General features: G+C 39.9%; 2 protein-coding genes across 9 annotated transcripts in view; one reads left to right on the forward strand and one right to left on the reverse strand.

The window, feature by feature from the left end:
• Window positions 1-12153, forward strand: part of LOC113131985 (E3 ubiquitin-protein ligase NEURL1-like) — a 55005-nt gene that overhangs the window by 31797 nt on the left and 11055 nt on the right. The window lies entirely within an intron of this gene.
• LOC113131984 (SH3 and PX domain-containing protein 2A) overlaps window positions 2083-12153 on the reverse strand; it is a 44457-nt gene continuing 34386 nt past the window's right edge. For 4 of the 8 annotated variants that reach the window (XM_026309776.1, XM_026309777.2, XM_026309778.2 and 1 more), the window contains 7 exons: window positions 10935-11048; window positions 9158-9241; window positions 6143-6260; window positions 5719-6047; window positions 5524-5573; window positions 5166-5285; window positions 2463-5058 (listed from right to left, as the gene is read on the reverse strand). In XM_026309776.1, the coding sequence (XP_026165561.1) occupies window positions 3142-5058; window positions 5166-5285; window positions 5524-5573; window positions 5719-6047; window positions 6143-6260; window positions 9158-9241; window positions 10935-11048 (2732 nt within the window). In that variant the 3' untranslated portion in view covers window positions 2463-3141. Of the gene's footprint in view, window positions 5059-5165; window positions 5286-5523; window positions 5574-5718; window positions 6048-6142; window positions 6261-9157; window positions 9242-10934; window positions 11049-12153 lie in introns of all 8 variants that reach the window. The other 4 variants (XM_026309774.1, XM_026309773.1, XM_026309775.1 and 1 more) reach the window with 3 other exon arrangements.

Here is a 12153-nt window from a genome sequence, read left to right on the forward strand (position 1 = left end):
AGGAAACAGCCAGTGGGATGGACATTTCATATTAAATTCCTGTGGACATTAAATCTTATTATATTTCAGGCATCAAGTCCAATATAACAGCAACACCCAGTGTCTGATGAGACATCAGTGTTTTGATTTGGTTTTTCTCCAATTATAGCTGAAGGAAACAATATTATAGAGCACAGCTCCACAGTGGTAACTTAGACTTTTGCTTTGTCAGTTGAAGCTAAATTGAACAGCCTGGTGACCGCAGACTGAAAGCTGTCTAAACCAAAGTCAAATATGCAGGTTCTCCTGAGGCAAAAGCTACCAGAGGAGGCCAATCAAAGTGAATTGCACCACTATCTGACACAGGGGTATGAGTAAGAAATGAAAGGGATATCAGGCAACCAAGTCTGATCTAATTCATTTACCTAACCACATCCATCTGGTCAAAGACTTCAGCTGCAGTGCATATGCACAGATGTGGGTTTACAGTATGTTGGATACGCTTATTCAGTATTGACATATTTTACTTATTCCAAGCAATTTGAATGAACCACCTCCGAGGCTTAAATAACACCAGTAAATTAATGTAGAAGCAAAAATACAGGGAAAAAAATGGATCACTGTGCAAGTTTAATAGTGAAAAGGTTGCAAATTGTTCATTGCAATTGTTTCATGTAGTCCTTTGGGTAACTTGCTAGTTTACCCCTTTATGTCTCTCCAAGATGTGACCAGTCTGTTAATTTCATGATTAACTTACAGGACGGACACAAAGACAGATTTTCAAAATAAAACCTCCCAGACAGAAGGTAAATAGGGTATTCTGGAGTAGGACATTACTTTCAAAATAATCCCCAATGATGGCAGTGGTGATTACTGGGACAACTCCAAAACTGGATTTTCAAAATAACAGCCCCAAAGGATAACAAGGAATTACAGGCTTCAAGATCACTGAAGACTCTCAAAAATGATAATCCAACTAAGGTATTTTTTTATACATATATAGAAAAAATGAAAGAAACAAGTGAATTCTTAAGCAACGCCTTATTTCAGTGTTTGCTAGGCTTAGATACGAAAATAAGAATAGGCCCACACACTTCTCAACACTAATTTACACAACTTTAACTGCTTATGCATTTTGATCCTTTTACTCTTTTCCTATGAACTAGTCCAACTCTTCAAGCTCTCACTTCCTTTAAACAAAAACAAGCAAGCAATGTAATTTAATACATGCCACCAACCAGCACTTTCACTGCGATTTCCTCAGAAATCAATTCTCCAGTTTTAATCATTATGCCTACAAATCTGGCAGTTAATAAACACAGGAAGACGACTTACTGTACACAGCTCGCGGTTCACTCAGGCAGGCCTGTCGCTGACATCCCATAATGAAAACATTTTCCTCCTGCGCGAAATATGCGCTGTACGCCGCCGCGTTTTTCCACACAGGTGCAGCAGTAAAGTCTCTTCACCTGCACAGGTGCACCCAGGTATCAAAGGTAGATCCGTTCCTCATCGAACCACGGACGGAGTACATGCACCACGCACTGAACAATTCACTACGATGGAAAAACAACAAAACAAAAACAAACAAAACTACAAAAAACACCCACCAAACTGCTGACCCCTTAGCTTTCTAAATTCCAGCACGTCGACTCACTTTTGTGACGTCATTTGACGCTCAGTGATGGGACACGGAGTTTTTAACAGCTTTGCTTTTTCTCTGAGTTTCGGCCTTTATGTGTCGCATTTACTCTTCAGATGATGATCTCCAATTACACATTTTGTAAAAGCATTCATTTGCAAATTGCACTTTAATATAACCGTGATGCCCTGTTATAAATCTCCATTATATTCCCTTTGATTAGCTAAAAGCAATAAGTAGTTTATGAAGAACCTATGTGAAAATAATAAATATATCAGACGTCCAGCTTCTGCAAAACGTGACCAAAACTCGATTAATATAAATACTGACATTAATTTGTTTGTAACAAAATCCTCGTTTTATATAATGAATACCGTTAATTGTATGTCAAAGATGCAAACATGATATGAGGGAAAACAATAATAACAAATGTAAAATTAAAAAAAAGAAACTACTCATAATTCTTCAAAAGTGCATTTATTTAATTCACTCTTTTGGCACTTCAGTTATCACCATTGGTCACACAGTTAACATAAACAAAAGTGAGCATCCATGTACTACTGCAGATAGTTACTGTATGTCAAATTTACTGCCCAGCAGAAATTCAAAAAGTTATCATGATTAATAGAGCAGTTCTTTAAAATGTTTAAGCAATTGTGATTTTTTTTTATCAGTAAAAATAGTAATAAAATAAGTAATACAATTTTTATGTAATGAATAAATATGGGTTTCACTGATGCGAGGGAAGTTAAATTTCAGACAATTAGCCCCTGAAATGACAAACAAGAACAACAACAGAAATTATTTAATGGCTATAAGGTTCAGGGGAGACCCATAAGGATTGTTTTTTACATTTAAGGGTAAGAAAGTACGTTCATAATCAGAGATGCTCACAAAATGTTTCATTAGAACAATATTACATAATTAAATGGATAAAATATTTCACATAAAGGTGACATACAGTATAAAAAGGTATAAAAAAAAACATGCAAACAGACAGCACCAAAATGAGACTAACACAAAGCAGCTTTGGCAACAACTGAGATTTTCTGTAAGTAAAGAAGGAAAAACAAGTTTAATTTCAACAGCTCAAGGCATCGTCGGTATAATGAAACATTTGAAACATGCAGTAAGCTTTAAATGCTTTTTTAAAATGACATTATAAAACAGTTCAAGCAGTGAACACAAAATGACGTCTAATTTCAAGTTAAAGGTAACCACTGGAGAATAACATTTATTCATTCATTTGCGTTCTGGTGTTCACTCTGTCTGTGTCACATCAGGTAAAGTCAGTATATTTCTCCTAATGCAAAGTCTCAATCATGTAGAGTTATTTTACCAAATGTCCCATTTCATTTCAAAGTCACAAGTTGATCTGACTGCTTGTTTTGGCAAAGGTACCGGGTAAGATTTCAATCGTTACTTAACATCTTAGGGTTAGCTTTTTTAAAAAATAAATGCATCTGTTTGAGTAGTCTTTACATACATGTTCAGAGCTCTGCCAGCTCCACACATGAATGCTAGTGCTTTTTCTCGAGGTAATTTGAGGGAACCCATCCTTTTCTTGGTCTGCCATTGTCCAGAACCTTGCAGTACCACCATCCATTAGGGTTTTTTTCCAGGACTTCCAGACAAGTCCCCTCAGGAAATCCCATGGTCTCCTCATCACCATGGTAATCTGCTATGGAGACATATACCTCTTTGAGGTTGTTATGGATGATGTGGGGCTTGGGTTTCACTGTGGATACAGGGAGGGCATTCTTCTGCGAGCTAAGGCCGAGAGATTCTGAGCTACCCGTAGCAGATCGATTCCTGTTGGGCAGTGTTATGTTGTTTGGTGCCAGGCTGCGTGGCACAGTACCAAAAGAGGCATTGCGTCGCACTGTGGGGCTGGCACGAGGGTGGTCTGTAGAGTTTAGGGACTCGTTTCTCCTGAGAGAGCCAACAGGACTGCGACCATCCCTGATTGGAGCTGATATGAAGACAGACTGAGGTCTGACAACCTGTTGTTGTTTGGCACTATTATGCTTCTGTGAACTGAACAAGCTGGTAGGTTTGGACAGGCCACCTGGAGGCTTGGATGGAATGGGTGGCATCACTCTCTTCAGGTTTTGGTTGATATTGTTCAGTGCCTGCACCCTTTTTTCATTCTTCTCCAGACTATTGGACTTGCTGAGGCTTCCAGGTTTAGTCGGGGTGCCATCGGATTCGGACCCTGCCATGTCATCTTGTTGCCTGATCGGCTCCAGGTAGTAAGTTGGAGCCCAACCCTCTGCATCTCCCCAGCGAATATACCACCAGCCACTCTCCTGCTTCTCCAGCACTTCCACCTCCACTCTAGCAGGAAAACTGATCTCAGACTCTTGGACTTTCTCATAGGGATCTGTGGTGCGATACAGGCTACAGCCTTCCAGGTCAGAGTCTCCCCGGCTGCCTTTAGAATAGATGGAGGAAAGATCGGATGTGCTCTGAGATGAGAAGGAATCCTCAGAGGAGATAACTGAAGCTGTCTCAGAGTCCTCACCTTTAATTTTGTTGCCATTTTTCAGCTGCCCTGTTGGTCGCAATTGTCTTCTTAAAGTGCTGATGTCCATCTTTTCAGCACTGGATGCCTTGGCTAGCTGTGGTTTAGGCCTCACCACTGGTTTCAGTTTAGAGGAACACTTAGTGGAAGAGGACACTTTACTTTCGTCTTGGTCTTTCTTTGGTCTCTGTAGATCTGGCGTGGATTCAGTGGAGGCAGATTTAGGACCGGATGCCTCTTCTGCTTTGTTCCCATTCAGTTCGATCTTGAGCTTATTTCCTGCTGGTCTCCAGCCACTTGATAGTGGGTTTGAAGTCTTACCACCTTCTGACAAAACACTTGTCTTGGAGGAATTAGAGTCCCTGCTGCACTGCCTTTCTGGGGTCTCTCTGAAGGGCCGGAAGCCATCATTCTCATAGATACATTCTTCCTCTCCCTCAGGCTCCCCTTCTGCCTCGTGGCCATCTTCAAATGATTCACCCATCTTGAAGGAGGCGCTGTGGAGCGATGAAGCTGGAGAAGGCTTGGAGGACACATGAGATCCTTTGTCAGAGGAAGTATCCTCATTCTTGCCATTCACCAAAGAACTTTCTCCTCTTAGAAACTCAAACTCAGACTCTAGGTCTAGATCGCCAATGGCAGGAACATCATATTCTGGCTCTTCATACACTGGTCTTCCTGGAGAGACAGGGGACTCTGGAGCTTCAGACCCAGGGCTGCTGGGAGGTGCAGTCTCCACTGAGTCTTGTTTTTTGACAGGAGGGGCTGGGGGTGGAACTTTAGGGCGGCAGAGAGTGCTTGTTCTGCGATTTAGGTTGGGCTTTTTACGTTTATCAATGTAAGAGCAGGGAGCCCAGCCCTCCTTGTCTCCTATTTGAACATACCACCAACCACCAGAGTTCTTCTCTATGACCTGAAATATATCAAGAAAGTGTTTAGTTTTTCTATGAAGACACCTGTATACATTTTAGGTTCGATTATCTCCTAGAGGTAAGCTACTTTGTTTGTCAGAATTCTTACGTCTGCTTTCTGTCCACCGTTGAAACTGATACCATCAGATATACAGGACTGGAAATCTGCAATGGTGTAGTACTCTGCTTCAACTGTAGGGGGCTCAGGTGGGGAAGGCAACTGAAATCCCTGAGCAGAAATGAAATCGACAATGTTAGACTTAATGTTAGTGGTACATTTAATCTACTGTTGTACATCAGTCCAGCTTTAATATATTTTGTACATTATTGTACTGTATTCTTAGTTGCATACTACTTTTATGCTACTATTTGTACACACCATTATGTATACAATACTACTATATATGTATACTATATACATATATATAAAACCAGATGGATGGCTGCAACTACAATGTTACTCTTACAAGGGTTGCGTCTCTACGAGGAGGAGGTTTTTGCCTGAGAACTGGGGAACCTGTGAAACAATGAAAGAGAAAAATCATACAATTGTTTATTTCAGTTTGCTTTAATTTTTATTAATTTAATTTTACTTAATGATGAAAAAAAATTGAAGTAACTGAAGTGATAGAAATTCAAGCATTCTCAGTGACATGACTAACCAATTTCCACTCGATGAGGGGCAATGCGGGCTACAGCTGGTGAGCCAGGCTCTGTTTTGTTTTTTCCATCCTGTGGGGAATTAACAGGGCTGGAGTCACCACAGGGAATTGGCAAGCTGATCTCCTTCCTAGCCACCTGGGGGCTCTCTGGGACACCTTCAGTCTGTACATCTTTCTCACTCAGGGCTTTCTTGTTAAGCAAGTTACTAATCTCCATAATGTTGCCAATGATCTCCACTGGGCCTGTAACAGTCTTCTTACGGGGAGACAAGTCATCCTTCACCTTCTTTAGATAAGAGGCCGGAGCCCAGCCCTCTTTATTCTGATACCTGTCAATTAAGTTGGATGAAAAAATACTCAAAAAAAAAAAAAAATTGTAATGAAAGATGTAAAAAATGTCTGGAGCAAATGTACAGGACCTTACCTGATAAACCACCAACCTTCCAGGTTCTTCTGAATCACCTCCACAGTGACTCCTTTCTCAAAAGCAATTTCATCCTTGCCCTGGCTAGAATAGGGCTGCACTGTTATGTACTTCTCTTCTGTCAAAGCCAGCCAGAGAATGACAGCACAGTTAAAATTCTGAGGCATGTAGAATTTTTGAAAACAATATAATCACTTGAAAAAGGAGTGTATTTTCTAGTCTTGCAAACTTTAAGTCTTGTCTATAGAATCTTTATATTCATATGAGCATACTGCAAAAAGAGAAAAGGGTTAATAGTAATATGTAATGATAAATCCTCTTGTAATATATTGGCATCAATTTTCTAATATGAAATTGGAGCAGAGGTGTATCTGTTCTTTAACACAAAATGGAACTTCTTTTCTGCCAAATGCTTTCTGGCATTTTATTCAGCTGCCAGATGTGTGAGTAGATGTGCTCTGTGTGTGCCTTAAAATGTTCTTTGGCACATGAAATTTGTCTATAAATGTTTTCATGAAACAGAGAGAACTTTATAATGCAGTGAATAACTACAGGACATATTCATTTCCTGAATTTAGAAAAAAATATTTTGACATCATTGCATTATGCATAGTATTTCTCTGAAGTGACACTGATAGTGTGATGTACTGTATATTTTCTGTTTACCAATATATAATAAAAAAGTCACTCAGTTTTAGCATCATTATTATTATTGTCACAGTCTTACCCTGGTGGCCTCTGTCTCAAAGTAATATTCACATGATGAAATGTTAATTGAAAGTACTGTTAGTTACAAACTGACTTCCAGAGAACCTCTCTTAAAGTAATTTCTAGAAAAGTCATGGAGGAAAAAATTCATAGTTGCATTTTTATGGAAAAATGAATTCTGAAGCCCAACCAAAGGTAGATTAAAACAATCCAAATCCAACAGGTTTCCTCTAACATTACAGTATTTTCTGTTAATGTCCCTGCACCACAGCTCAGCAAAGAAACATTGTCTAAAGAAAGACATAAAGGAAATGTGGGAAAAAATAAGATTATTTTGGGAGACATTTGCTTTGACGGCCTCAGACTAGGTTTTGTCCCCCAACACTTCAAAATACAAGAGATTCTGTTACCCAATATAGTGTGATGGAATAACAACAGCCAGAAATGATTTCATCATACATTTCAACATGTGAGCATTGTTTTCAGACAGACTTGAAATACTGTTCTTTAAAGGTTGAGACACAGCTGATGACAGCAAATGGATCTTAGAGCTTATTAGAATATTTGCATATCACACTCTATATTATTATATCAGTTAACTGTCAGTACCACCTGACCCAAACCATAACAAACCTGGGAAAACATAGTCTGATTTATGGTCATGCCCAAATAATCATTATAATCAGCTCAACAGTCAGAATGTGTGTCACCCTGCTTTAAAGTAGCTACTCTACACCTGAGTGTCCCTGGCTTGTGGCTCTCTAAGCCAAAAAATTGCCATTAAATGCAGAGGAGTAGTCTGAATCCTTCAGTGTGAAACATCAACTACCTCTAACATATATGAATTGCTTTCAGAAAGGTTAGTGACCAAGGTAAATACAGTGCATGGGGCGAGCCATAGACAGTGTCCTTGGCTTTGTGACAGAGAGCGTTTCCTAACTCAGCATATAATAGAGAGCAGAGGCTCCATGCTGATTTATGTACTCCCATGAGGCCAAGGGGCAGTGCAAAGACATAATTTCCTGTCATTATGGCAATTCCTGTCTAAACACAGGCAGCATAAGAAGATGTGTTCACAAGAAATGGAGTACAAGAATCATTTCTCTGTATGCTGTCCTCATAGTTGGTACACAGGAATCAACATTTTGGTGACAAATTATTCTGTATTCCTTTTCTCCACCCATTTCCAAGGTTGTTTAGAACCTCAATGGGTGTGGGATAGACCTTAACTTGCAAAAACACCAGCAGGTTCCATGAATAAAGGATATTTCTGTACACTTTATTTTCCTTTTGCCTGGTTCTTCCGGCTTCGTTGTGTCAGGGCTGGTAGAAGGTTTTCCGCTCACCAACCTCCACTTTCAAACAATATCCAGCAGTGCAATGAAGGGAAACTCTGAATCAGATGTTATGTTAGCCACAACATGCATCGCCTGCATCAGTGTTATAAATTATTCTTGTGGAGTCAGCAAAATAGGCTTTTTTTTAACACAAAGCAGAATTTCAGTCCTAGGGTGGAAACAACTCTCTCTCCACTCCAGAGAGCTGGATCCACTGCCAAGCGCCAAGCCTGGGCTGAACTCAATAGCCTGTCCTCACTTCTCTGTCAACAGTCCAAATGCATCTCCTGTGAAAAAAAACTAACCCTTGGCCTTGGTAAGAAAAACATGTGCAAGTTTGTGATTTAGAATGTGATCTTTTTTTTACTAGCTAAGTAAAAGATATTAAGGATTGTTGTTTATCTGTCAGTGTTTGTTACTAGCAGCCTCAAAGCAGGATAAATATCTGTTTCTACCACACTTTAGTGCATCACAGACTCATTAGAAAACTACATACATGCTTCATTTGCTCATAAAAGAACAAAATATGGCTCTAAAATGCAGCATAAGACATTCCAAAGTCTATTACGCAACTCCTTTTAGATGAGTGGGTAGTATTTTTTTCTGTTTTTCTGAGAAGATTGGTTTTGGCATACAGTGTTTAATTATAACAAAAGTGCTTACATGGAGCAATTTTGTAATCTAATTTTAGCTTAACATCAATAATTGGTATATATAAAGTTGTTGATTTCACCTTTACTTTCCAGGCTCATTTCATATTAAGCTCAGTTAGTGGTTAGTGGTGGTTGATTATGGCTCGTAATAAATGCATTTGCTGGGAGAGAACGCAAGACTGAGCAAATGTGTGTATGTGGAGGGGGGGTCAAGTTGAGCCATGTGATAAGACAAAATTATTAGGACTGGATGTGGAAAACAATAACAAAGGGAGGGAGGGAAGGAGGGAGGTGGTGCAGCATCTGTCTCTGTTCACCTCGGCTCTGCTGCCTGCTGATGACACCCCCCAACGTCCATCTCCGGTCCAGCCTCTTCAGATGAGCCTTATGTCGCTTAGTAACTGACAAACACACATGGCGACCAGACAATGACAAACAAATATGGGAGACATGAAGAGCAAGCACAAATGTTATACAAACACACAGCAAGCAAAAGACAAGGATCCAAACAAAAGAGCCCCGTTATTAGCTTACATGGAGGAGAAAAGCCCACAAAACACAACATGGTGGACAATAGGAATGGATGGATGAAGGTTACAAAGAAAGTGTTAAGCCAAGACATCTTCTCTGTGGCTTGTAATTAGGATGTTGTTAGCATGGTGTTCTCATCCTGTCATATTAGAGCATCTGGGACACACATTGTCACTGCAGGAATGCCATTCAATTAATAAAGCAGCAGAGAATGCCGCTGTTTGGAGTTGTGCCCCTTTTCCTTTTGTAGGTAAAACAGAGGAGAGGGGAATGATTTCTGCCTACTGGGAGATCTTATGTCACATATCAAAATGATAAAAGAAGAGGCTATTATCTAATGTATGACTAGAAAAATCTTTTTCATCACTGAATGCTTTAATTTGCAATCATGGGAATATCAGACTCTCGACAGAGCAGGTAGAGTATTGGTAGATATGCCGGTATGCATTTAGGTATTTCTGCCTGTGTGTGGTCAAGCACTTAAACATTTTACACATATTGCTAAGCAGCAACACAGTTCAGCATTATGTATTCTCTTCCTCTTGCCATCCTGGAGTCATAAGATATACAAAACCAAGGGAATCCTTGGTCTTATTGTTATAGAGTGCACCAATTATACAACAGAAAATGTTTTGGCCTGGGTGCTGGAAAATTTTAACGTTTGTTTGGAAGTGCAATATGCAACTTAATTATTTCCGTGCCTCAAGTTTCTTGAGTTTTCTGTAACACAATGCTGCATAACTCTTAACAAATAAGCTGCAGTTGTTACACTACCTATCAAAACCAAGAGAATCTGAGAATGTTACATCAATTGAGTTTTATTGCCCTGAGACGGCTTGAACTGCTTTAGGTGGTTTAATAAGTGACTGGGCTGTCATGATGATTACATGATTGGATGCTGTCTTCAGCGTCACATGTTAGCATTATGTTCTGGCAGACCAAACCCTAAAAGAGTGTGTTTTCTATCAGGGTCTTGGATCCCTCTCTGACTCCAATAATCTTATGAAATTTAATAGTAACACTACTGTACTGTAATTGATCAGGAATCCATACTGATAAGCAGACATAGCATGAAATAGGATAATTTATATCAGAACTTAATCTAATTGATGATAACCATCATTTAAAAACATATTTCAAACTATCCTTATGTTTTATTCATTATAAATGATGGAAACACATGCCTCTTTCATGACCTCACTCACTTTATGTTGTGTTAAGTTTCTACTATACAGTGTTTTACTATACAGCACATCAGTTCAGTGGCTATGGTCTGGTCTCTCCTGGCACCCCTCCTTGTTGTTTACCCAGGCCTGAATCTGCACTCGGTTCAAGCATGTTTATGATGGCTCATAGACAGAGAGGTTTTCACACCAGCCCGGCGTCAGACATTAGTGTAGGCTGGCAGTGGTGGAGAAGGGGTGAGTTTGTTACAGATCAAAGCCTGGGGGTTGAGGGCAAGGGTGGCATCTGTGTGTGGTGTGTGCGGCTGTGTTTCTCTGTGTGTGTGTGTGTGTGTGTGTGTGTGGGTGGGCAGAGGAAGGGAAGTTAGCAGTGACTTACCTTCCCCAGCTTTAGAAGCACCAAGCTCCAAGTCATCCCGTGTGCCACTGTGGGAGTTGAGATAGGTAGCAGGGACCCAACCCTGCTCCTCTGCAGTGCTGACAAACCACCAACCTGTGGAAACACACAGAGGCTAAAAATCAGCTGGAGTATGTTGGATGCATACTGTCCAGGATGAACGATTAATGAACATGGCACTACATAGCAATACAATCGTTTTACCGTGGGTATATGATAAAATTCCCACCCTAAAAAGAGTACATAAAAAATGTCTATGAAGACAAATGAAATAGTACATCTGTAATATGTATCCCTTATCACTTAAGGGATAATGAACACAGGAGACATCTGTTGATATGACTTTGACTGCCTTATATATCCTGTTAAATTACTTTGAATGTTAAACTATATTTGAGCCCTATTTTGATCAAATATCTCAAATCAACTGCAAAGATCAATGAACATGAGGAACGTGATTGTGTTGTCAAGAGAATCTTTAACTACACACAGGGGCCAAGAACTTCAGAGTGAGGGCCACCTGGCTATAGCTTGACTCATGAAGCGTTCTTGTTCAACCTGCATTTCATCAGGCTCACTCATGAGTCCAGCGGGCAGAACCTTTCTGAAGTGCCGATACGAGCCAAAATATCTACTGTATTTGCAATGCTGCAACAACTGCTTTGACAAACGCCCGAGCTGGAAAGTTGAACATAAATACATTTCACTTTCAAATCTGATCCTAATAAAGTGAGTGTACAGAGAACTCCTGCACTAGATACGGTGAACTTTGTAAGGCCTTGTGGCAAATATAAATTCCATATGTGCACTAATCATAACATTTTAAACTTTCACACAAACGTCACCCACACATTTGTGAAACTGTGTCAGCTCTCTGCAGCAAAAGTGACAAAGCTGGCACAGTAAAATGTCCTCTGTACATGCAACACATACACTATTTGTTGTGGTAACTGGAATACAATATGGGTGACAGCTGTCTGAGCAGCCTGTAAAGAGGATATGCAGCTGGTCCAAACCTGCAGTGCACATATACCTACAGAAATTGTGCTTTGAGGTATTTTAGCTACACACAATTTATGAAGAAGGCTGAGTGTATCGTAGGATGATGGTAGCAGGAAGTTTTTTTATATGGTAATATATGTGTCAAAAATACTGATACAGACAGACTTACTTTTTTTCACTCCATTATGTTATGTATATG

The sequence above is a fragment of the Mastacembelus armatus genome, chromosome 15 (genome assembly GCF_900324485.2).
Source record: "Mastacembelus armatus chromosome 15, fMasArm1.2, whole genome shotgun sequence".
Lineage (NCBI taxonomy): Eukaryota > Metazoa > Chordata > Actinopteri > Synbranchiformes > Mastacembelidae > Mastacembelus > Mastacembelus armatus.